This window comes from Melanotaenia boesemani, chromosome 14 (genome assembly GCF_017639745.1).
Source record: "Melanotaenia boesemani isolate fMelBoe1 chromosome 14, fMelBoe1.pri, whole genome shotgun sequence".
Taxonomy (NCBI): domain Eukaryota; kingdom Metazoa; phylum Chordata; class Actinopteri; order Atheriniformes; family Melanotaeniidae; genus Melanotaenia; species Melanotaenia boesemani.
The window spans coordinates 26,782,017-26,808,285 of NC_055695.1; the positions used below are offsets into that span (position 1 = coordinate 26,782,017).

General features: G+C 38.5%; 2 protein-coding genes across 3 annotated transcripts in view; one reads left to right on the forward strand and one right to left on the reverse strand.

Moving 5' to 3' along the window:
* osbpl1a (oxysterol binding protein-like 1A) overlaps nt 1–2,309 on the reverse strand; it is a 29,411-nt gene extending 27,102 nt beyond the window's left edge. For both annotated transcript variants that reach the window (XM_042005899.1, XM_042005898.1), the window contains exon 1: nt 2,017–2,309. The gene's annotated coding sequence lies outside the window, so the exon portion shown is untranslated. The remainder of the gene's footprint in view (nt 1–2,016) is intronic.
* Nucleotides 2,310–2,597: 288 nt separating this feature from the next.
* Nucleotides 2,598–26,269, forward strand: part of impact (impact RWD domain protein) — a 29,631-nt gene continuing 5,959 nt past the window's right edge. The window contains exons 1-9 of the mRNA XM_042007440.1: nt 2,598–2,743; nt 7,677–7,805; nt 7,907–7,959; nt 8,079–8,141; nt 8,295–8,380; nt 15,993–16,118; nt 16,201–16,295; nt 21,011–21,084; nt 23,842–23,932. Coding sequence (XP_041863374.1) covers nt 2,696–2,743; nt 7,677–7,805; nt 7,907–7,959; nt 8,079–8,141; nt 8,295–8,380; nt 15,993–16,118; nt 16,201–16,295; nt 21,011–21,084; nt 23,842–23,932 — 765 coding nt within the window. The 5' untranslated portion in view covers nt 2,598–2,695. The remainder of the gene's footprint in view (nt 2,744–7,676; nt 7,806–7,906; nt 7,960–8,078; nt 8,142–8,294; nt 8,381–15,992; nt 16,119–16,200; nt 16,296–21,010; nt 21,085–23,841; nt 23,933–26,269) is intronic.

A 26,269-nucleotide genomic window follows, 5' to 3' on the forward strand; every position in this document is an offset into this window, starting at 1 on the left:
CATCTGATTACCCTTCTTAAAATGTTTACACTGCATGGAAAGGCCTGATCTTTCGACCATTAAAACATGTGAAGAAAAGCCACAGTTACAGAGGAGAAGAAGGAAATCCAAATCATTTCAAAAAGCCGTCAGTCACCAGACCAGCCTTACGGGAAGGCAATGAGTCTTCCCCTTTAATCAGACTGAAAACATGCACACACAGTTTTTTCACAATGGCATGCATAAACAGGAAAAAAAAAAGCTCACAAGGCAATGATATGGTGTGTCATGTGACTGCAAGATGCAGACCCACCGGTTTCAACCCCCCCAGGTTGAATCTTGGCAGACTTAGCATGTCCGTTTTTGGGCACAGTCCAAAAAACATGCATGCTAGATTCACTAGTGAATCTAAATTGACAGAGTGTGAGTGTGTCTGGTTGTTTGCTTCAGTGTCCGCCCTGTGATGGACTAATGACTCATCCAGCGTGTATGCCGTCTCTCACAGGATGACAGCTGGGATAGGCTGCAGCTCCCTGTGACACTGCACAGGATGAAGTGGGTTTATAACATAGACGGGGCTATAAATAAATGGTTTCAGTGTGTAAAATAAAGGATTCTTATACATGTATATCCTTAAGTTCACACACAATTGGCTCTTACAAGGTACAGTCTTGTCCCTGCAGGTGTAGAACTATTCTTTCAAAGATGCAGACAAAGCAACACAAAATATACCAGTTTTTAATGGTAGTACTTAATCTCTGTTAGGGTGTGCTGTAGTGACAATGCACTGGTACCTCTTCAGGACCTTTCAGAACCTTGATTGTTGACTGTGTGAATGATGCATAGAGGAAAGGCTGGAGAACCACTGAAACAGGTTTATCTGGGATTGAAGAGCATGTGACAATATCTGTTTCCTTCCAACTATAATATCGATTTCCGTCTGAGTCGCTGCTTTGTGCAGCAGTGACAGTAAAGCACCTTGACATGACATGACATGACATGACACATCACATGACATGAGAGTTCTACATTATCATATTTCCCATTCATAGATGGAGGTTCTAATATGGTCTCAACATTTCTCATTTATGATTAATGTATTATACAACGTAAAAAGAACATCTTAAATTTTTGTGACATGGTTATAATTTGTTATATAAACAACTTTTAAAAAAAATGTTTAAATTTTGTTTATTAACTTTAATATATAAAATGATTATTTACTTTAAGATTTATGGTTGTATAAACTATGTCATCCCTTGCTTTAGGGACATGAATCGCACATTTGTTTAATTTTAGATTGTTGCCACAGTTAATGAATATATTAAAACATTACATTATTCTTATTTCTGTTCCACTCAATGATAAAGACTGGCAGTCAAAATGAAGATTATTTACTCCAGTATCATTTTAAGAATATTTTATTTAGATTTATATTTGACTTTAACATAGTGAAGTGTAAATTATGACGAATAAATGTATCTATTACAAGACAGCTTTATCAATTAGAGCTAATAGGCTTATGGTAGATCTCAGGAAAAAAAGTAGGCTTATAAAGTTCACAAGTCCTTAGAGCACAGCACTGACCAGTGTAGAGCCCCTTTAAGTGTGCATATGCTGTTTGCAGCTCTGTAAAGCTCCCCCTTAACTTCTCAGATGGTTCCAATTAATGACAATTTAAGGATGAATCAATGACTGCTGACAACTTAGAAAACTGAAAATACATTTGTGGAGCAGGACTCTGTGTAGTTTCCTTCCCCCCAAACCATCTGATAACCCCTCGCGTTCATCTTGTGACCCTTTTGGCTGAGTGGATTACTGGTCAACTCAAGAGTAGAGAGAGGCTGCTTACACTCTGGTGCAGGTTAAATAATAGTTACATTAGTTTCTTTTTTTTCGTTGCATTTAAAAGATAAAATCTCAGTGTATTTGCTCTATTTTTGTTAGACACCAAACAAGAATTTTGTGGTGTGGATGTCTGAGACAGGTCTGTCCAGATGAAACAGCCTCACCTATGAGAACAGTAGAGACACTTACTGTTTTCCAGTCCCGTGGGGTAAAATCCAGTGTTCAGTCAGGGCAGCTCTCGCTCAGGCCCCTCCGTGGAGCTGCATGTGATGTTTTAAGCCGCTTCCTGCTGCTTTTTTACAACAGCGCAAACAAACGCAACGCACGCTGACCCACACATCACGCTGTCACTGACACACACACACCACACTTCCCATTGTCGTTTTCACCCGACTCTGAAATCTGAGCCACGGCGAAGTACATGCCAGACAAAGTCTTCACCTCACACACTTCTGTCGCTGCGGACTGTTTACACTTAGATCAGCTGATCTGCGCTAAGCGGAAGTCGCCGAGCGAAATTCTTCGAGCAGCCCAAACTAAAAAATAATATAGAAGAAGAAAGAAATAATGGTTATTCAAACGCACAAACATAAAGGAATATATTGGTATGTGACTTATACAAAGTTATTAAATACATAGATGCATTTATTAACTATTTTAATCAATACAAGCTTCAGTTAATTTTGTCTCGACTTTTGCTTTGACAGTGTTTAAATGTTTACCGTAGAACCCGGAAAACAAAACACGCATGCGCAAAAGATCCGCTTTGCCCTGGAAGCAGCGTGACAAGTGGGTTTCACTTATACTGCAGCAGGGCAATTACTTTTGTGCCTTATTTTGAGTAGCTGACACTTTAAAACATGAATAAATGGCGGGTTTAATAAATCCGGAGAATGAAGGAGATCTTCAGGCTCAAGTAAGCGTAAAGTTCTTGCTCTGACATCCTCTCACATAAACCAAAGAAAACTTGACAGACATGTGCTCAGTCTCTGTTGGTAGAACTTTTTAAAATTGGTCTGGAGAAAGTGTGCAAGCGAAAATAGCTGCTGGTCTGCTGGTGTTAAGCGCACGGAGGAGCAGAAACACATTGCATGTTGCTCCCACGGTATCAGGATTTACTTATAATAAAGCTCACCAGGTACACAGAAGACATAGATTACCACATTATAATGTGCTACCAACACAACATAAAAAGGGAAATAATGGACCCGAGTTAACCACATCACAAATATAAGTCTGTTAAAACTGTGAAAACAGGACTTAAGTATTCGAAGAAATGCATTTTCTTCCAGAGTTAAAAGAGAACATAAATATCAAGCTAGTTACCTGTTGGTTTAGATTGGAGCAATGGTTCACAAACTTTTTCTGCATGGCCCCCTTTTCTATAATGTCAAGTCCCCCCACAACCACATGCACCGTGATGCTTACAAACGTACAAAGAAATGTGCCACGAAATAGTCTTTAGTTTATTGGCTGCTACTTAAAACTATGTCAGTGGCAGAAGGAATTATCAATTCCTTCTGCTATAGTGTGAGATTTTTAAAACCAGGAAACTATAAACTACTTCAGGTGAATTGAGCTTTCAATGAGACGAATGCTGCTTAAAAAACAACAAACAAACCAAAAAAAAAAAAAAAAAAAAAAAAAAAATCCAGTTGAGTAGTTTGTTTCTAAAACAATAAACAGGCTTTTCTTTGTGTTCAGGATGAGAAGTCCCCAAGTGGCGTAACTTGTTTGGCTTCATACTCATACTTGAAACATAAAACACACTCTGTGGTCTCTCTTCATTACCCAGCATTGAAAATTACCATTACTTGACCATTACCTGGTCAAGCCTAGGGGAATAAATGTCCTACCATATTTATGTCCTTTTTTCAGTAGTTGAAATTTTCGTTGTTGATTGATCATCATTTAGCCAATGACACTTTCACAAATTTGTCCATGTTTTGGTAGCAGTGCAAAAACTATTAAGTTTTATTTAGCTTTGCTGTCCCCCCCACCAAGTCATAACCCTGGGCCCCCCCTGGGCGTCTGGCCGCCCAGTTTGGGAACCACTGGGTTAGAGGTACTACTGAACTGAAATTTTCAGACTTTGACGCCTCTTAATGATGGCCAGTTTAGCATCTGTCTTGCATCCCATCTCTTCTCTGAGCTCTTTCCAGCCAGTAAAAGTCAGTCCAATGTTGACTCTTGCTTTCACTTTACCTCTTTTCTTCGTCTCCTCTGATAATGTCCACCTACATTTCTTTGCTGAATCGGCAATGATGCATGTTCAAAGCGGCCATTGTGTTGATATCAGATTCTGGTGAATGCCATGGCAACGTAAAGCAAAATTCAGCTGTCACGTGACCGATTGGAAAAAAAGTATTGAAGTGCATATTTTTAGACCTGGAACGCTACAGGGAAATGACAGACCCAGGAATGTGCATAATTAATGTCAGTGTGCCATCAAAATGAGTAGGAAGCATGGAGTTTTAAAGTCAGGAACTGATGTAGTATTGCTTTGACATACACATGCTATGGGGGCTGTTAAAAATGACAAGTGAGAACATTTAGTTCATTCTCTCATGGGTTGATATACATTATATTATATATTATGTTTGGTTAGAAAGCCTATCAGGAAGCGAGCCAAGGTGACCATCAACTGTAATGAGGGGGCATTCATGATATCCCACACATGGAACTCTCTCCTGCAAAGATCATCCAGCGGCAGAAGGCGTGACCAGGGGGCAAAAATCTGTCAGATTGCTGAGCTGGTCACGCCTACAGGATATCTCAGGGATACCATCAGCTGATAAAGACACATCACGACACACATTGAATGACATTTTCTGAAGAAAACTGAAGCTTCAGTCGAAACGTCAAAAATGTAAAATTACAACTCCTTTAAAAACTCTTTGTCTGATCAAAAAGAATTCTTACAACTACAGCTGGAATGCTAGGTTGCCTGTGCCTTTAACTGCACTGATGTTAGCATGACATTGATCTCATGTACATTTTGGCAACAAATATTTAAATTTACATTAAAAATAAGATTTAAAGTCAGCTTTGAATATCTCATATTAAAAAAATTTCCCCCATCACCTTTTAAGATGTAAAGGGAAATGTCTGCAAAATTCCTAAGGACTTAAGAAAAGATAACCAAACTACTACAACAACAATCTGACCACACTTATACTGAGTTCTGCTGTGTGTCTGCAGCTATGACAATAGAGTTATTCAAAAATATTTGAGGAAAGAGCTTTAGCTTCTACATTTAATGTAATCTTATTTATTTGTTTTTGCGGAGGCTACATCATTTTAATCATATTAGTATTATATAACACTGTAGACTCTTCATCAAGGTTATCTTGCAAAGAAAACATCACAAAGTTAAATGACTGTATTATCACAGGCTGATCAAACACCACCCCGTCTTTATATTCATAAGCTCCAGTTTGTATGACTAGATAAAATAATCAGGCATAATTTTGAAAGGGATGGTGGGACAGAATAATCTCTTTTCCTGTCGTAACATGATTCTGTGTTTCTTGGGCTGAAAGAGGTAATCAAGGAAGCATTGAAGCTTCTTTACATATAATTCAAAGAATTTAATCACCTTTTCTCATGGCTGGCACTGACATACAGTTAGGCCCAGAAATATTTGGACAGTAAAACAATTTTCATGATTTGGGCTCTGCATGCCACCACAGTGGGATTGAAATGAAACAACTGAGATGTAACTGAAGTGCAGACTTTCTGGTTTAATTAAAAAGGGTTGAAAAATAAATCCTGTCAAGCATTTAGGAATTATTACCATTTTTATGTGAAATCTAATTTCAGAGGCTCAAAAGTAATTGGACAATTAACATTACCATAAATAAAATGTTTATTTTTAATACACCAAACGCTGGGGTTCCTCCTTTGTGATCTGATGCTCGTCCTGCAGCTGCAGCTGTCTTTAGTTGTTGCTTGTTTGTGGGTCTTTCTGCCTTAAGTTTTATCTTAAGCAAGTGAAATTCATGGTTGATCAGATTTCATCTGGCTGCTTCTTTCTGGTGTCACATCATCAATGAACACCAGTGACCCAGAACTGTTGGAAGCCATGGATGTCCATGCCATCTAACTTCCTTTTCTGTTCTGTTTTACAGAAGATATGCTGTACTTTAGAGCACAAGCTGTTCCCAGTCTTCTTTATACGACATTCTTCCCATAATGGCAGGTTGATCTTAGTTTAATCTGTCCAACAAATGCTGTTTCAGGACTGAGCTGACTTCTTTAGATGGTTTTTGGTAAAGTCTAATCTGGACTTTTTTATTCAAGAAGCTGATTAATGGTTTGCTCCTTGTGGTGAACCCTCTGTGTTTGCACTCATGAATTCTTCTCTTTATGGTGGATTTAGAAACTGGTTCACCAACTTCAGGAGTGTTCTTCACTTGGGTGGATGTTGTCAAGGGGTTTGATCCTGCAAAGATCTACCTTTATACTTTTCCATGGACATCCAGACTTTTTTGAGTTCCTAAGCTCTTTCTCTCATATTGTACCAAACTGTTGATTTGGCTACATTTCTACTAACATTTCTACTGTCTGTCTGTTGGATTTCAGGATGGTCTGTTTCACATTTATTGAGAACTAAAGAGCTGTAATCCCTTAATTTTCCCTGCAGTTTGGATGTGGAAGCTGAGAGTTTGCCCTAAGGCCATATTGATTAGATAACTGTATTTTGGATATGTTTTGGTAAACAGCTAAAATAACAAAACCTGTGTCTGTGTCCAAATATATATGGACCTGAGATTACTTCTTAGTCATTTTGCTCAGTTAGGAAACCTCCTGAGAAAAGAAAGACTTTTGGATCCCAAAGAAACTCTTTTTAAAAGGTTGAACTAAATCCTTTTTTTAAAAGGTTGAACTAAACCAGCCATTAGTCTAGCTCAAATCTGGTTTGTGCTAATGTATGTAAGGGTGCATTCATATCATCCCTTTTGATTCGAATCCTGGTTTGTTTGTTCAGAAAGCTCACTTCATTTGGGGAGGTGTGAATCCACAAACATAGTGCGCAAACTCTGATGCAGATAAAAGAAGCAAACTCTGGTCCACCTACAAACATAGGTCTACGTGCGCTTTAAGTGAACCAAATACAGGAAGCAGACTACATAGAATGTTGCAACCCCCCCAACTGAGTCCCCAGTCGTACCGAGTCTAGCAGACTATCCTGGTGTGAATGCACCCTAAGTACTAATGGAAAACAGTGTTTTACAATGCACAAAAAGTTCATAACACACTGAAGGAAGGGAAGGAGAAGACCCCCCCCCAAGCTAGTGACCGACCCGAGGAGGAGGTACCAGGCAAGAGTGGCTGTGTTTGGTTCCTCCACATGCTACTGAAGCCGTTGTTTGTTAAATGAATAAATTGTTAAATTAACATTATGTCTAATTTGTTTTGATCCCAATAATTCAATACAACAAATGACATTAAGCAAGAGTCAGTATCAGAATAAACTATTTGACGTTGGCAGAGAAGATTTGGTTTTTCATGGGCACAACCCACAAACACAACTCTGCTGCTCATCCCACAAATGATTTTTCCTTACAAATATGGCTCCATTTAAAATAGAAATTTATAAGCTTTTCAACAGTATAAGAAGTATTTTTCAACAAATCATCCATCCATCCATCCATCCATCCATCCATCCATCCATCCATCCATCCATCCATCCATCCATCCATCCATCCATCCATCCAAGTTTAGTTAGTGTTTTTTAATGGATGCCTATCTCTTTGCAGCGACATTACAGGCACAAACTGAGGCTGATTGTTCAACAGGTTCTCACGATTCATGTTTTTAATTTGTTATAATTTCTTCTCATTTAGATTGAAGAGGTGGAGGCTTTGTCTTCTATCTATGGTGATGAATGGTGTGTAATAGATGAAGCGTCCAGAATATTTTGCATCAAAATATCCAGCGACTTTGAGGAGCCAAAACTGACAGCATGTCTGCAGGTGCAGGAAATAGAAAAAAAGGAAAGAAAAATCTTGCATATCAATCACAAGTGTCCCTCTTTGCAATTTGTTTCTAATTTAATCTTTTCCTCAATAATCAGATAATTCTCCCACCTGATTATCCAAGTGCAGCTCCACCCATCTACCAGATCAAGTGAGTCTGTTTTCCTTTCAGATTTAATATAGGGGAGATCTACTGATTTGAAAGAACCCACTCAAAATCCCACTCCTCTCCCCACTCAATAACCATGTGTTTGTTCTCGGCTTTTGTAGTGCAGCGTGGTTGCGAGGCTCTGAGAGGGCCAAATTGGCAAACAGCCTGGAAGACATCTATGTGTGAGTGTTTTTCATAATTTCTGACTTTACAAGGAGATGCTGTAGATATATATCAGCCTCTGCAACATTATTCTTTCTGCAGAGCAAAATTGCTGTGAAGTGTCTGTGTCTTAGAGTTGCTGCCATCACATTAAAATGTTAAAATTTCAACAGGGAGCATGCCGGGGAGAACATCCTCTACCTGTGGGTGGAGAAAATTAGAGACTTCCTTGTTGAGAAATCCCAAAGCTCAGAAACAGGTGAGGTGTTAAAAATGAAATTCATGCTTGAGGCCACACTTTCATTGTTATAATGAATTGAAATTACTCAAGAGAGACGTCAGCCTGCTCAGTTGCTTGTTACTACTGTGATTGTGCACATTTTTTATTGCTCTCATTTGTACCAGTTGGCTCTTTGCGTAGCCCCGCCCCTCCAGGTCAGCACTGACAGGTGGGTAGTTCAGGGAAGCTGACAGTTGTTTTCTGATTGCAGCATTAAAATCCAGTCTTGGTCCTTTTGTCCAATCATGTTATGGTTTTAAGTTAAGCTTCATTTGCACAACTATACAATTTACTTTGAAGTGCAATTTGCAGTCAAAAGTGTTTTTGTACCTGCAACCAAGGTAGAAATAACGTACAGAATAAAGATAATAGGGGTGGGGTTCTTTAAGCACATCACAATTCGTTTAGACTACAATTTAGATGCAGTACAATTATAAAACTATTATTAATGCATCTTGATGCATCCTTTTTTCCAGTGTGACAGCTTGACCACCACTCATTTCCGAAACATGCTTTCTCCTATTTGTTGTGGAAAAACAAGGAAAACTCCTCCATCTAAAGTGTGTCTGGGGTGGCTGGGCTGTTTGAGGATCTTCCAAGCTCTTAACCTGCAACATTTTGTTTAAATGTCATGCAGGTGGTTCTGATGATCTGTTCAGCTGAACAAACCACTTTTTTATGGGCCAGGAAGTCTTGGCTTGTGCAGTTTTCTGTCCAGGTAGTGATGCTCCCACACCGGATGCTCTTAGTGGTGCTGATGTACAAGTTCCTGAGCAGTTAAAGCAGGAGCTTAAAGCCACTCATAATTAAATAAATTATGTCTGAGTGCAGAAATAGCTGAATTTTGCCCAGGCTTGTATGTTGAAGTGTCCTCAGATAAGATACTGAACCTACAATTTCCTCAGATGTATTATTGGAAATGGAAGAGGTTTCATTAAGAATAAAATCAATGTGCTGGATGAATGTATGTTATGGTGGCTTTAAAGGGTTGATAATAGTAAGTAGAACCAGAAAAGTGCCATGTAAAGACAGTCTAAAAAATATGCATTCTTTATGTTTTGCTTGCAAGCTGCCGGCCTTTCTTGTTATCCTTTAAAGTGGTTTTGAACAATAATTATCCTTGTTTACCAACGGTCTTAAAAAGCTTTTCTTTGGAAATTGGCTGCTTTTTACCAATTTACAATCCATTCTTTCTACCTGAGCATTGACAAAGAAATCACCCATGAATCCTTCAAGTATGAAAAAGGGTCGTAGCCCCACGGAAGAACCGGTGTTGTGTCGACACGTAAAGGAAAATGTCACAAAGAACCCATGAAGAACAGATGAAGTGGGAAGCTTGAAAGATTATCTCCCACAGAGGAACAGCGTCTGAAAGCGATGTCATTAAAAAACGAGAATAAAATCCAGCAAAGACCTGTCGCACGTCATGAGAGATGCTTCTGATCCATCTACCTTTTCTATCAAACCCTTTTTCTCATCAGAAATGGCCTCCATGGAAGGGTGGCTGTCAAGAAGCTATTCTTGAAGACTACCTAAAGAAATTAAAAGAAGCTTGTCAGGCCTCAGACGATGTTGAAGAATAAAGCTGCCTGACCTTATATACAATAATTTCCATCTATATGTGCATGTTTCAGTAAATTACATCACCTGTTTAGTGTTTTCAGGCCAGTAGCCTATATAAAGAGATGACAGATGGCTCGACTTTTTTCGTACAACATGGATTTCGCTTTTAAAACTAGCTCAGCAACAGCAAAGCTGTTTTTGGAAATTGTATCGGATGTTCTACAGACAAATGACAACAAAATAACAGTCATTATATCAAAACAATACACATGCCACCACAGTTACCTGGTGAACACACCTCCCGGTCTGTTTCCCCCCCCAAACAGCTCGACAGTTGCTCCTATAACCTGCCAGGCATGTCACTCAATCTCGTCACACCTCCAAACATACCTGTGTTTAAAGCTAGATATCAACTTATTACTGACATATTGTTTTAAAAGAAGCACGGGATTGATCAGGAGGGAAATTAGCTGTAGGCATCATATGGACTTGTTGTGTTTCGGGAGTGAAATTAATGTTTTTATTTAAAAATAGGAATCCAATGAGGCTGTTTCTGACAACTCATTGATCTAGTTGTTAAAGGTACTTACACACTGGCTATAAAGATGCATTACGTAATTTTCCGACCATAAAAAGCCGTCTTTCTGACTCTTTTGATGGCAAAGTGACATTTATTATGTACATTTCTAAAGCTGTCACTGCCCAGCAGTGTCCTGCGCTAATTTTTCATCTGGGACGCCGCGTGATGTTGCAGCAAAATTTCGCTTTAATATGCATCGCACCACATGCTGGCAAACAGATATAAACACACCGGCCATTTTGAATGCCTGCCGTGGCTGATTTAGCAAAGACAGACATTTTGGGAGGAAGAGAGGAGAAAAAAAGAAAGGGACAGAGCAAGTGATAAGACGAGTCAAGATAAGACAATCTTTTACTAGCTGGGGAGCGATAAAGGATGGATGCAGATTTGGCCGTCGATAGGGGGTGTGTGAATGAGTAAATCTGCAAAAGCTCTGTAGCAAGGCACGAGTGTTGCTGCTTTCCAAGCTCACTTAACAGTTACCATTTGTGATTGGACAATCAGACAAACAGACAGCAGTTTTCTAGCTGTGTTCTGCAAATTGTTAGCTCCATGGTTTCCAGTATGATTAAAAATGTGCCAAGATCCAGAGCTTGGCAATGAGAAAAACCCTCTTTTTTTTATCAGTTCAGTGTAATGGATCAAATTAAAATGACAGGTGCACATGAGGCGTCATCTAAACCTGTGTTTTGTCTACATTCCACAGAGATCCTTCTCTGTAAGAAGTGAAATTACTCGGTGTAGTTGGAAGCTATAAAAAGATGAGCACAAAGGGCTTTAAAGAAATCCCTCTAACTCTGAGTGACTGAATGACTAAATTAAGATTGGTATCTGTATAAAGCTTTCTCTTCAGCTGAATCTTTTGAGGATAAAAAGACTAAAAGGTGCCACAATTACAGACTTTTTGTATTACAATGAATCAGGTTTGTCTGGGTGGGTGGCTGGGTAATGTATACTCCATTCCACGTATTTAGCACCGGGCTCACGAGGTAGATTTCCTCTTTTGAGCAATGAGCATGAAAAATATGAACTATTCTCCCTATTGTTGTGTCATAAGTTCTCTTTCTGTGGTGTGTGTGATAACAAGTATAACTGGTGCTTCAGCCCAGGGGTGGAATTGACTGCTAATTCATTGAAATGATTGGCACATGATGGTAAAGAATAAGGAGAGATGATGATAAGGCTGAAGATGCATATTTCACAGAAAAGGAAATGAAAACCGAGTAGAGGCAGCAGGAGACTCTGAGACATGAGGAGAAATAATGGGTGCGATGATGAAATTTTGATGAAAGAGACCACACGGAACCCAGAAGATAGAAAATAAAACACAACAGAAAATTAACTATTTGTTCAGCTAAATATAAACTCACTGACTACAGATGGGTTCTGACAGCTTGCAAAGTTCTGTTAGTGTATTCTACATAGAATAAGCTGTCAGACATCTTTACAGTGAGCATGAAAATCTTTAGTTCAATTTTGCAGATTCCTGTTTTTATTGCAGTCATCTAAACTTTAGCAGATTTAACTAAAAAACAATACAAAATTTCTTCCTGCGAAGAATATTAAGGCATTCATTCCTAGTCCAGGCGACTTTGCTGAAGTTCAAACTGAGCATCAGAATGAGCAAGAAAGGGGATTTAAGCAACTTTGAATGAGGCATGGTTGTTGGTCTGATTATTTCAGAGACTGCAGCTTTATTGGGATTTTCATGCAGAACCATATCAAGGGTTTACAGAGAATGGTCTGAAATAGAGAAAATATCCAGTGAGCAGTTGTCTAGACCAGAATTTCTTGCTGATGTCAGAATTCAATAGAGAATGGGCAGACTGGTTGGAGATGAACAGTAACTCAAATAACTACTGGTTCCAATCAAGCAGTGATGTGGAGGTTCATGCTTCTCATGAACTAGTTCAAAGTTCAGTTCCCACAGCTTAAAAGTTCACGTTCATAGTTCACCATTTCAATTTGGAACTAGTACAAAGTTCAGTTAATTTAATTTTTTAGGTTAGAAGTGAGAATGAAAGACTGGACTTGAGAAAGAAAAGAAATTATAGCCATTAAATCAATTATACTAGATCTTAAATCCTCTCACACAAAATAGATGTGCATGTGGAACAGATGTGGGAACAGAGGACAAGAATTGGTTGTATTTTTTGTTTTATTTGCCTCAATTGCCTTTTTTAGTGGAACAGAAAGTAATTTGTTTTGGTCAAACAGCTATTTTCATCTTAACCTCTTGCCTAAATATTAAAGGCTGCAAAGTATAGACATATTGTAAATACATATCACACAGGACAGATGCTTTAGCAATTAATAAAGCTGAGGTTCTGACTTGTTTTTTTAGAGCAGGCATAAATTTTAGTAAATTTTTTTTTGAGACAGTACATAATACATGTGCTCGTCATAAAATTAGAATATCATGAAAAAGTTGATTTATTTCAGTATTTCCATTCAAAAAGTGAAACTAATATAATGTAGACATTCATTCCTCACAGACTGACATATTGCAAATGTTTATAATATTGATGATTATAACTGACAACTAATGAAAACCCCAAATTAAGTATCTCAGAAAATTTTAATTTTGTGAAAAGGTTCAGTATTGAAGACACCTGGTGCCACACTCTAATCAGCTAATTAACTCGAAACACCTGCAAAGGCTTTAAATGGTCTTTCAGTCTAATTCTGTTGGCTATACAGTCATGGGGAAGACTGCTGACCTGACAGTTGTCCAAAAGACAGCCATTGACACCTTGCACAAGGAGGGCAAGACACAAAAGGTCATTGCTAAAGAGACTGGCTGTACACAGAGCTCTGTGTCCAAGCACATTAATAGAGAGGCGGTGGGGAGAAAAAGATGTTGTAGAAAAACAAGTGTACAAGCATAAGGATAACCGCACCCTGGAGAGGATTGTGAAACAAAACCCTTTCAAAAATGTGGGAGAGATTCACAAAGAGTGGACTGTAGCTGAAGTCATTGCTTCAGGAACCACCTGCACAGACGTATGCAAGACATGGGTTTCAGCTGTCGCATTTCTTGTGTCAAGCCACTCTTGAACAAGAGACATCATCAGAAACGTCTCACCTGAGCTAAAGACTAAAAGGTCTGGACTGCTGCTGAGTGGTCTAAAGTTATGTTCTCTGACGAAAGAAAATTTTGCATGTCCTTTGGAAATCAAGGTCCCAGAGTCTGGAGGAAGAGAGGAGAGACAGAATCCACGTTGCTTGAGGTGGAGTGCAAAGCTTCCACAGCCAGTGATGGTTTGTGGTGCCATGTCATCTGCTGGTGTTGGTCCACTGTTTTTAATTAGGTCCACGGTCAACACAGCCATCTACCAGGATGGTTTAAAGCACTTCATGCTTCCTGCACATAGTGCCAAAGCTACCAGTACCTGGTTTAAGGACCATGGTATTCCTGTTCTTAATTGGCCAGCAAACTCGCCTGACCTTTACGCCATAGAAAATCTATGGGGTATTGTGAAGAGGAAGATGTGAGACGCCAGACCCAACAGTGCAGAAGAGCTGAAGGCCACTATCAAAGCAACCTGGGCTCTCATAACACCTGAGCAGTGCCACAGACTGATGGACTCCATGCCACGCCGCATTGCTGCAGTAATTCAGGCAAAAGTACTAAGTATTGAGTGCTGTACATGCTCATACTTTTCATGTTCACACTTTTCACAATTTTCACAACTTTCCTCTTCACAATATGTCAGTTTGTGAGGAATGAATGTCTACATTATACAAGTTTCACCTTTTGAATAGAATTACTGAAATAAACTTTTTCATGATATTCTAATTTTATGATGAGCACCTGTATGCCCATAAATAATCATAAGCAGATGAGGCGTCTGATGTGCACACTGCGTCTTTAGTTTCTCTGCACAGGCGTTTCCTTAAAACATTACAAGTTTTTAATGCTGGAGTGAACAATGAATTGTGGGAAACGTAGTGTGAAGTACATGCAGCACCAGGAAAATGTAGGCATAGACCTCACGGAATCTGAATGAGTTCACGTTAAATTTCTTTATTTGTACATACAGAAAAGTACGTACAGAAAAACTAACGCGTTCAATGAACGCACTCTTTTGAACTCGATCATGCACAACACTGCAACCAAGATATACAGAATAGCATCTCTGAACACACAACACAGCTAACCTTGAAGAAGATGGTCGACAGCAGCAGAAGACCACACCGTGTTCCACTTCTGTTTGCTAAGAACAGCAAACTGAGACATTGTCCATCCTGCATCTGAGGATCCATCAGTGCTTCAGGCTGCTGGTGGTGTTATGGTGTGGGGGATGATTTCTTGGCCACTTTGGGCCTCTTAGTACCCACACGGGATTGCTTTCACATCACAGCCTACCTGAGTATTGTAGCTGACCATGTCCGTCTCTTTATGACCACATTGTACCAACTTTTAAAACTTGTATTAAAACTCTTTTTTCTTTGTCTTTCAGCCTCAACAAGACTTTTATTTTCTTTATTTTATTTGTTTATTTGATCATATTTTTTATTGGTCTTACTGTGTTGGATTTGAGGAGAAAAATCTCCAACACCTTGTTCAATCTATGACACCAAGAATTAAGGTACACTACCAGGCAAAAGTTTGAACACACTTTTCCAATAAGTCTGATGGGAAAGTGTGTCCAAACTTTTGACTGGTACTGTAGTTCTGAAGGAAAGAGGGTCCAACCCAGTACTAGCAAGGCATAATAAAGTGGTGTGTGTGAGTGTGTGTGTGTGTATTTTTTTCCTTTCAAGTCATAATAGAAAAACATCAATGAGTTTATTTGCCTTATTGAATATGCAAACCTGGTACAACCTTTTTCTCTGACCTTTGTTAACATGTGCTGAGGTGTGTTTTTTTATTGCCTCAAAAGTTGTGTTTTTTTTATGATAATGTTGGTTTGCATCTTTCCTTTCTGTGCCAGATGGTCTTCCATAATTCATTAAAACACATCAGTAAGCCACCTAATTGTTGAGGCTTACTTAGTTTTTTCTTTAACCACTCCTAGATTTTATCTTAGTTTTTAGTTAAATAAACATTTTCAATTTTGTGAAAATTTGCCATTTGTTGTGTTTCTGCTGTGGGTGTATTACCTCATTTTAAGACCTTTAAAGGACAAAATGATTATTCCTTTTATTTGTTATAACCTTATGCATGATATTATAGCTTTGAAAGTGTCTGAACTTCTTACACATGACATATACACATAAATAAACATGCAATAGATTATCAGCTGTTATGAGATGCGTTTTCATTTGGGTTAGTTTTGTTCCCTGTAATTTCACTTTCAGAGATACTTGGCTGTTTATTGTTCTTTGATAATCCTCCTAGACATCAAACCACTCTGCAAAGATGTTTGCCGACACTAGTTTTGGGATTTAAAAACAACAAACATTCTTCTAGTAAAACATAATCTTTCTTCTGATCTGCTTTAGTGGATCAACCAGAAAACGTGAATGTGACTGCTGAGGAGGAAGTGGATGATGATGAGGATGTTCCTGATTTCAGGACTCTCAGACTGAATACAGAAAATGTACATCTCTTCATGGATCAGGCAAATGGTAAGGCTCATTTTATTCTGCACCTGCTTCATCTTTTATAAATCATTCATGTCTCAGTATGCATAACATTGTCATCTTGTAGATGAAGAGATACCGCCAATAAAACATGGAAATGCCATCACAGATCGTCGCAGCACCTTCCAGCCTCATTTAGCACCTGTGGTCAGTCCCAGACAGGTAAGCATGATTGTTTTATTTGTAGACATTTCCCAAGCAGCAATAATAAAATTAAAAATAACAATGAAAATAAGAAGAAAATTCCAACTATATCAGCTATTCAGATATTTTCCAATCCATAGAAACCACATCTCCTAAGAGATTCATTACAAATGACTTGATTAGCATCATGTAACTGAGGATATAAATTTGCAAATTTATTCAGCTTGATAAAGTGAGATTTTATTTGGCTCCTTCCTGAATGCTAATCTCAGCCCATGGCTCATCTTGAAAGCTTCCACCTGCCGCAAAGTGCTATTTGGATATAAATATTTACAGATGCAGCTGTCCTGCAGAGACGGCACGAGTTGAATAGATGAAGACCTGAATGGACTTTATATATTTGAAGCGTTCAACTAAAGATGTAATGAAGAAAAACTAAATCTACCTCAATGATGATATATTACTGCCTTATTAAAAAATTAAACAAAATTTAAATATTATGCAAAACTTAATTTTTTTCAGTAATTCAACTTTAAAAGGTAAACTAATATGTTATATAGACTCATTATATGCAAAATGAGATATTTCAAGGATTTATTTATCATTTTGATTATTATGGCTTACAGCTTATGAAAACCCAAAAATCGAAATCTCAGAAAATTAGAACAGTGTGAAAAGGTTCAATGTTGTAGCCTGTAAGTGCCACATTCTAATCAGCTAATTAATCCAAAACACCTGCAAAAGACTCCAGAGCATTTAAATGGTCTCTCAGTCTATTTCAGTAGAATTCACAATCATGGGGAAGGTTGCTGCCTTGACAGTTGTGCAGAAAACCTTCAATGACACCCTCTGCAAGGCGGGAAAGCCTCAAGAGGCAATTGCCAAAGAAGTTGGATGCTCTCAAAGTGCTGCATCAAAGCACATCAATAAAAAGTTGAGTGGAAGAAAAAGGTACACAACCAGCAGGGATGACCACAGCCTGGAGAGGATCATCAGGTAAAGGCTGTTCATAAATGTGGGGGAGCTTCACAAGGACTGGGCTGAGCCACCGCACACAGATGGATCCTGGACATGGACTTCAATGTCATATTCTTCTTGTCAAGCCTTTCCTGAACAAAACACATCAGAAGCGTCTTACCTGGACTAAAAAAAAGAAAAAAAAAGAACCGTTCTGTTGAGCAGTGGCCAGAATTGCTATTTTTTAATGAAGCAAATTTTGCATCTCGTTTGGAAATCAAGGTCCCAGAGTCAAAACTGGGGACCTTGCATCAGCAGAGTCTGGAGGAAGAATGAAGAGGCAACAATCCAAGACACTTAAAGTACAGCTTGAAGTTTCCAGTCTGTTGATTTGGGGAGCCACGTCATCTGCTGGTGTTGGTTCCACTGTTAAAGTCAGGAGTCAATGCTGCCATCGACCAGAAGATTTTAGAGCACTTCATGCTTCCTTCAGCAGAAAAGCTTGTTGGAGATGCTGATTTTAATTCCCAGCAGGACTTGGCACCTGCCCACACTGCCAAAAGAACCAAAATCTGATTTAATGACCAAGGGGTTACTGTTCTTGATTGGCCAGCAAACTCTCCTGAACTGAACCTCATAGAAGATTTATGGGACATTGCCAAGAAAAAGATAAGATTGACACAATGCAGGGGAGTTGCAGGCTGCTGTTGAAGCATCCTGGTCTTCCATTACACCCCAGCAGTGCCGCATTGAGGCAGTAATTCATGCAAAAGGGGCTCAAACCAAGTACTGAGTTCATATGCATGACTATACCCTTCAGATTCTCAACATTTTTGTATTCAAAATCCTTTTATTTTTTAAATCGATTTCATGCAATATTCTAATTTTCCTGAGTTTTTCATTTTTGGGTTTTCATAAGCTGTAAGCCATAAGCATCAAAATTGTAATGAATAAATGTTTGAAATATCTCACTTTGCATGTAATGACTCTATATAATATATTAGTTTCCACTTTTAAGTTGAATTGCTGAAATAAATTAGTTTTTTTAGTTTCACCTGTATAGGTGTATAGGTGCATTAACACCTCAATTGTTTTACATCATATTTTCTGGCACATTTTCTTATTTTCCATCACATTCATGACAGTGAAGTTGTCATCAGTCACCTCCTGTTTTTTTACCTGGTTAAATGTCAGCTGATTACCTCCCAGCTGTTGGGTAAAACATAACTTAGGTTAATTATTTAGTAAAGGAACATGCACAGCAAGTTAAATATGCATAAAGCAGAATTTATTAATAGTATTATGTTTGCCTACTTTTTTATTTACAGCACTAGCAGATACATTAGCAGATACATTGTTCAAATACCAAGTTGTTGTAAAGTTAAAACATGAAACCACACCAAATCAATGCAAAACAATCCCCACATTTAATGTTTCCTTTAGTGTTTCAGAGTTTATTAAATGCTGAGGAAATTTTGTTTGTACCCTCTGCCTGGCTGTTATCTTCATTATCTGTTGATGCTTTGTAAGCAATCTGTGAATCCTGGCTGTTTCTGTAGGTACTTAATGTAGTTTATATCAACAAGTCCTACTAGGAAAGCTGAACTTTAATCAAGGTCTTTATTGATGAGGAATGTAAAGTGAAAGACTGAATACAGTGATTAATTTAAAAGGTGCATCAACAGAGTTTAAGGGTGTTCACACTCAAAGGAGCAACAAGCAAAATCATTTCACTGCAAGGTTTGCTGCTGTGCACTGCCTGTAGACCAAAACAAAGTTTGTCATGAGCCACACCTCCCTCTACCTCGTCCCCCCCTAACTCGCCTTGTCTTCGAACGAATGAGCAAAGTGCAAACACGTCAAGCAAAACGATATCAACATTTTGTGGAACATGTTGAAGTAACTTGTTACTTAGCTAGCTCCGAGTCAAACTGTGGCCTCTTTAGCTTTCCAGTGCTCTCTGGGTTATGTCCCTTTCTTTGTCCGACAACTTCTTCGCCAACTACTGTAGTTTTTTTTAGAATGTCATGTCATGAATGCCCGGCCGGACCGGCTGGTAAACACGAGGCTGGAGATCATCACAAAGAGACGGTGTGTGACGTCAAGCTATGGTCCCGGTCAAATTACACCTCTAGTTCTTCACATAGTGATTTTTTAATTCCTTCAATCAAGAAATGATTCATTTCCTCTTATTGCCCCTTTAAGCAACCATTGGATTGGATGGTTTTTATTTTTATATTTTTTGTTCTAGGGCACATTAACGGTGGAAGAAGTTTTGAAATTATTTAAATGGTAAATGGACTGTATTTATATAGCTCTTTTTTTTAGTCATATTGACCAGTCAAAGTGATTCATGCCACATTCACATTCACCTTTTGACATACACACTCATACAGCACTTCTACTGGTACATATTAAATGCTTTGCTCCATCACACACATTAATACCCCGACAGACACATCTGGAGTGTCTTGCCCAATTAAAGGATTCAGCATGTAGTCAGGGGAAGCCTAGAATTAATCCACCGCCTTTCAGGTTGGCAGATGACTGCTCTTCCTCCTGAGCTACAGCTGCCACTTTATTGGGGTTTCATATTTTAACAATATATAACCCTGGCATTTTAACAGTGGTAAATACATTTTTTATATCTACAGTACATTAAAGCTAAAATTGGAAACAGTAGTGGTGCATGCTAAGTTAAAAGCTCGTGACTTCTGATTGGCTGAAAATGAAAGGAGCACTGAAAGCTTGGAAGCAAAACATGAGCATGATCTGTGATTCCAATGAGCAGCCTTACAGAGAATGACAGCAGAACATTATTTATAGTTTTTTTTTATTTCTTTTACAATTTGTTAAATTCTCTTTAGTTTCTTCAATACTCAAAATGGTTTTCCATTAAACTGACTTAATTTGCTTTAAGGATTTTTTTAAAACTAAAATATACTAATATAAAATTAAACTCAAGGCAAAATAAAATAAGATAAGAAATGCTTTTAGTCTCTGGTATCTCAGCTTTATTTGTATTATATGGTCCAACATTTGGCACAGTGGTGTCCTAACAACAACACAACAGCTTCCACAACCACAGCTCTCCTCACTCACCATCAATGGGACGGTGGAAAGAGTGAACTCGATCAAATTCTTAAGGCCCAGCGAAGATTACATTTTTCCTGCAGAAGCTGAACAGGGCTGGTCTGCCCTCCTTTCAACTCACCAGCTATTACAAGAGCACAATAGACAGCATCATTTGCCAGGGCTGCACTGTGTGGCATGGACATCCCACTGTGGAAAACAAGGGAGACCTGTCTTGAGTGATAAAGGCAGCTCAAAGGATTGTTGGTGCTGCTCTTCCCACATTAAACACTGTCAATTCCTGCAGTGGAGGACGAGCTCTATTAGCACAGACAGAAACCACCCAGGTTACTCTCAGTTTGTTGTACAGCCATCTGGGAGGAGAAAGTACACTTTAAAAAACCCAGACTACAAACTTCAGATACTTCTAAATCCTAGAGCATTAGCCTCCATCACCTCCACCCCACACACATACAGGCCATAAAAGATCACATTGACTTGATGTTGTGCAACTAAAAGGTCACTGTAATGCAATGGAATATTTTGTAATTGCTTCTCATGTCCTTGTCTTCTGCAAAAGTGCAGCTTAAAATTTTATTTTATTTGGTTGTGTTTTTTCCTTTGTATGTAGAATACAGTATTTAGAGACAAACTGCCTTGTGTTAGTAATTAACTTATGATGGTCAACGATCTCTGTGTTGCAGGTTAAAAGGGTCCTGGAGAAGCTTTATGAAAACAAGAAGATTGCAAGTGCCACACATAATATTTATGCATACAGGTTGGAACATTTCCCATGTACATATATAAATACATGATATTCAGAGGTGAAATTGGACCAGCTGCTGCCTGGGGCGCAGCCTTCACACCTTCTCTTTGATGTTACTGATGGTTGCTCAAACACACCATGTGTGCTATTAACTGTGTAAACTGTTGAGAGCAGTGACTCACTCTTGATAGTTTTCAGCTAAATATTTAAAGTTTCTCTCCACCTTCATATTCTGGTCATTTCCTCATAGATAGTGTGTTTCAAACTCTTCTGCATGTGCTGTTTTTAATCATTTCTCCTGAATAACCAATGTGAATGACAATGAAGGCAATTTTTCAATTGTCAAAAATAATATTTTATAGTTCTATGATAATCGGAATTTTATTTAACACAACTACCAATAATAAAAACAGCATTTTATGCCAATCTTTCAAATTACTGTGTTCCACACTACAAATGAAAATGTTCACCTGGTATATTTTTCCATTATATAGCAGATAATTTTATTAAAAGCTAATAAAAAACAGTTCCATGTTAACATAGGGGTTCTAGGTTAGGTGTTATCAACTCAGTAACTCCCTCATTCGTTGAATTTGGAAGCCTATGGATGATTTCAGCCTGGATCTCATTTGAGGATTGTAGAATTGTAGAATAGAAGTTGCTGTTTGAAGGTACACCGCGCCAACACTCAGAGATCTTCCTTTTGAAGATTTTCACGGGTTCTGAATAGGGTTGAGGTCACAGGATGATGGCAGCCACACCATGAGTTTTTGTCCCTTTATACCCATAGTAGATATTTAATGGTATTTTTTTGCAGCATAGGATGGTTCGTTGTCTTTATTGCAGAAGGCGTGATTCTTCCTTTTCTACCCTTCATCTACCAACCAGAAAATCGGTGGATTTAAGTGTCCTTGGGCAAGACTCTCAACCCCACGTTGCCTCCCGATGTGTCTGTCGGGGTATGATTGTGTGTAACAGGAGAAAGTACTTAGCTTATAACAGTAGAAATGCTGTGTGAGTGTGTGTGTTAATGGGTGAGTGTAACATGTAGTGTAAAAGCAAGTTGCGTGGTCAACATGACTAGTAAAGAGCTATATAAGGACAGTCCATTTACCATTTTTTGACAGGAATTTCTGAGTTTTCTAGTCATTTTTACACCCTTGGGCAACCCTAAGGGCTCTACCATCTCACTCTCCGTTATCCCAACCCCTAAAACACCACTCCACCACCTTGCTGACGTCACAGCCTTGTTGGGACATGGTGGCCATCCAGCAACTATCCAGAACTTCATCAGTCTGCACCATCCAGTGTAGCACAGCATTCATCAGTGAATAAAATGGTTTGAAAATTAGTTTTCATGTGTTTGTCCACTGCAAACGTTTTTCTTTCTGAGCATTTGTGACAGAAATACAGTTTTATGCATAACTGCAGCCTAGGGAGTATCCTGCATGAAGAAGCTCTTGGGATTCCAGAGACACTAAGCAGCTTCAAATAGTTGCTTTTGACTCATCAGCGGTCTTTTTAAACAGCTGCTCTCTTAATACAATGTACTTGCCTGATGGAGACTTTCCTTGATTTGCCTTTTTATGAACAAACCTTTTGCTTTCTGAATCACACACATTTTTTAAACAGTATGATGATCTCACATAAGGTTCTATGAAATGTTCAAAGTTTTCATTCCTTTCACAAATCATTGAACTGTTTCACTCATTTTATTTACAGAAACTCGTCTTTTTTTCCCAGACAGAATGGAAACTGTGACTTGCTTAATAATGTGGAACAACCTCATTAAGTAGTTTCCCTTTAATTAAACTCACAGGAGAAATTACTCATCAAACCTGCCTGAGATTTTCAGTGATCTAAAGAGGAGAAACAACCCAAATTAAATATTCCACAGAAAAATTAAATACCCAAATATTTGATGAACTGAAATCCTACATGCAGAATATTTTGGAACAAAACACTTAGATATTTTTACTATTTTCCAAATGCAGCTTTATATTTTTTTGCTTGTTTTCATGCTGAAGAATGTAAAATAACTCCCTTTTATATGATTAAAATGCACTTACAGAAAGGTTGTGTTGGCTTTAAACTGCCACGTTCAGAGCAGAGGGTTCTTGGTGCATATCATGGGGCTGCTTTTTAATATCTGCAAATTGTTTTCAGATCATGTTTAGATCTTATTATGCAGAGATATTTTGCCTCTCTCCCTGCTGCCTCCACAAGTGCACCTATGGCAGCTCTAAAACCACAGAGCTCCCTCACATGACAGATCCCAAATTAACCCCTGATGCAAATATACACCACAGTTTACTATCTGGCATCTGTGGTCACTTTATTATTCAAATAAGGCCTACATCTAAGTTTGTGGTACAGTGTGTCTCATTAGTGGGGAGGAAAATAAGATGAGTTAAAACTCGGGGCCCATCAAACCTCTCAAAAAAGGAACTTTGCTGCATTGAAAGGTCAAAAAAGCACATGAGAAAATGAAGACTTTTTAAGACTACTTGGCATTATGCAAAATACTGTGTGTGTATTTGCTCATGCAATCTCCTGTGTGGGTTTTCTAGCATGTTCTAATGAGGTCAATGTCAAGCTGCTGAGGCACTGCCTGGGTGGTCATTACTCACGGGGAGGAGATGTTGACATTTAGACCGTTTAACAAACTTTTCTGGTGAAGAGGGTGCCGGTATTGCAGCTTCACTCATTTGACTAAAATATAATGCTGTCCCGCCTAATGCCAAGCCGTTGTGACTGTGTCTGTTGTAGGATTTACTGCGAGGACAAGCACAGCTTCCTGCAGGACTGCGAGGACGATGGTGAGACAGCCGCAGGGGGGAGATTGCTCCATTTACTCCAGGTTATCATTTCTTTGAATAAATGCCTCTTTCCTGCATACTAAATTGTGTGTTTTGTGGGTGAAAATCCCAAAAGATCTGATGAAATTATTCAGTGCAAAAGAAACAAAGCTTTTGCTCAGTATTGATACCACATCCACATTGTTAACCCTGCTGGCTGCCTTCAGCTTTCTTTTTGCTTTTGCATACTTAATTTATTCTAAGCTGCCCTGTTCATTTTCACAGGCTGCATAATTTGACATCTGCTGTGACTTATAACTGAGATTGTTATCAGTAAACAGCCCTTCAGAGACCCCTAGAAAATAACCCTTAGGGTGTTGGTAAAGTATCCCAACTATTGTTAGCGTTGAAAGACATGTATGAAATTATATATGAGTTCCCATGTGGGATGAAAAAGGCGCAACAATCATTTTTCTGAGTTTATATGACTAAAATAAGCAGATTGTTTCTCAGTCCTTGTGCTGACGTGCTTCAGTATAATCTTGATTAAAACAGTCAATGTCTTCTCTGATAAAGAGATTATCTGCTTGGCAGCAGTTTCTCCAAAAACCTGGAAACTGGGTAAATTAATTAAATGGTTTTGGTATAAAACCCAGCTTTTCATTTAGCCATTAAAACAAAAAACTTTTTTTTAACAGTAGCCACTAACTGATGCTGCACCACCTCTGACAGCCTGAAGCCCTTTTCAGACATTAGATATGTACTATAGATATGTACCACTGATGAAAATGATATATGTTACTAGGTCACGTCTAGTTGGAATGCTAAAATGTTAAAATGTTACAGAAAAGCACCATTAATTAATGTAAAACACTGAGTGTCTCAGAACCACTGCAGTGGTGTTGCTGGTACAGTCTGTCAGGGGCAGGTTCCAACTCTAGTCTGCATTAACTGCACCAAAATGAGGGTGTTATGGATTTCTATTGTACTCATTGGAAGCATCCTTTTGCTTTCCTCCACATGGAGGTTTTTTTTGTGGGAAAGTATGAGATTCACCCTGAGGAGCCCATGGCTCAGCTGCTAGATTTGTAGTTTGGTTGTTTTGCTACTTTTGGTCTGAGTATTTCAGGAACTGCTGATCTACTGGGATTTTCACACACAACCATCTCTAGGGTCTGAAGAAGAGAAAATATCAGTGAGAATCAGTTGTCTGGACCAGAATGTCTTGTTGATGTCAGATGGTAGAAAGACAACAGTAACTGAAAAAAACTGCTGGTTCCAACTATGCATACAGAATACCATCTTTGAATCTTCTAACCTTCGGGCAGATGGGATTTCCTGGCCCACTTTTGGCCCCTTAGGCCTTACATATTAAGAAATAGTAAAAGGCAGCAACAAATAGCAAGAATCGCAATAAAATCGTAAATTACATTTAAATGATTAAAAGCAAAAATAAGTGCAGAATTCATACGTAGACGTATGAGAAAAGAAATGGTTTTAACCTGGATTTTAATAATGTCTACATTTGGTGAAAGTTTATTCTCCACTGGCAGTTTGTTCCACTTGTTTGCAGCATAACAGCTAAATGATGCTTCTCCATGTTTAGCCTTAGTACCAACTGGGCATCATTTAACCACCACAGCCTACCTGAGTATTGTTGCTGACCATGTCCGTCCCTTTATGACCACAGTGTAGCATCTTCTGATGGCTATTTCCAGCAGGATAATGCACCACAAAGCTCAAATCATCTCCACCTGTTTTCTAGAACATGACAATGAGTTCACTGGACTCCAATGGCCTCCACAGTCACCAGATCTCAATCCAGCAGTGCAGCTTTGGGATTGGGACTGTGTGATTCTGTCATGTTAATAGGAAGCAAAATCTCAGAGGAATGTTTCTAACGCATTGTTGAATCTATAAAACCAAAATTCAAGTAGGTCTGAAGGGAAAAGTTTCCAACCTGGTACTAGCAAGGTGGACCAGTGAACAAGAAACGTTTTGTAAAGAGCTTTGTAAAACCAAAATTGTGTTAAAAATGCCATATAAATTAGTTTTATTGAAATAAGGGCCAGTCATTTACAACCCTGCCAGGATTGGCTGGAGGATTGCCTGACATACACAGTGGGTGATATATTTTTATTCTAATATCTTCTACACTGTAAGTGTAAAATATATGAGACAAGCCAAACTATTTGGTGTTTTCTTTGAGCCAGAAGGGGTTGGTATTCAGAGTCAAATATTTATTCAGATTAAAATACATATTTAAACATAAATCAAGCCTGTGGTTTTAGCTGAACTATTACACTTCATTTGTATTTATGTGACTTTTTTATCAGAACTTTTGTCCCTTTTTACTGTTATTAATCTTTTAATTTCAAATATCAAAGAGACAGTAATCA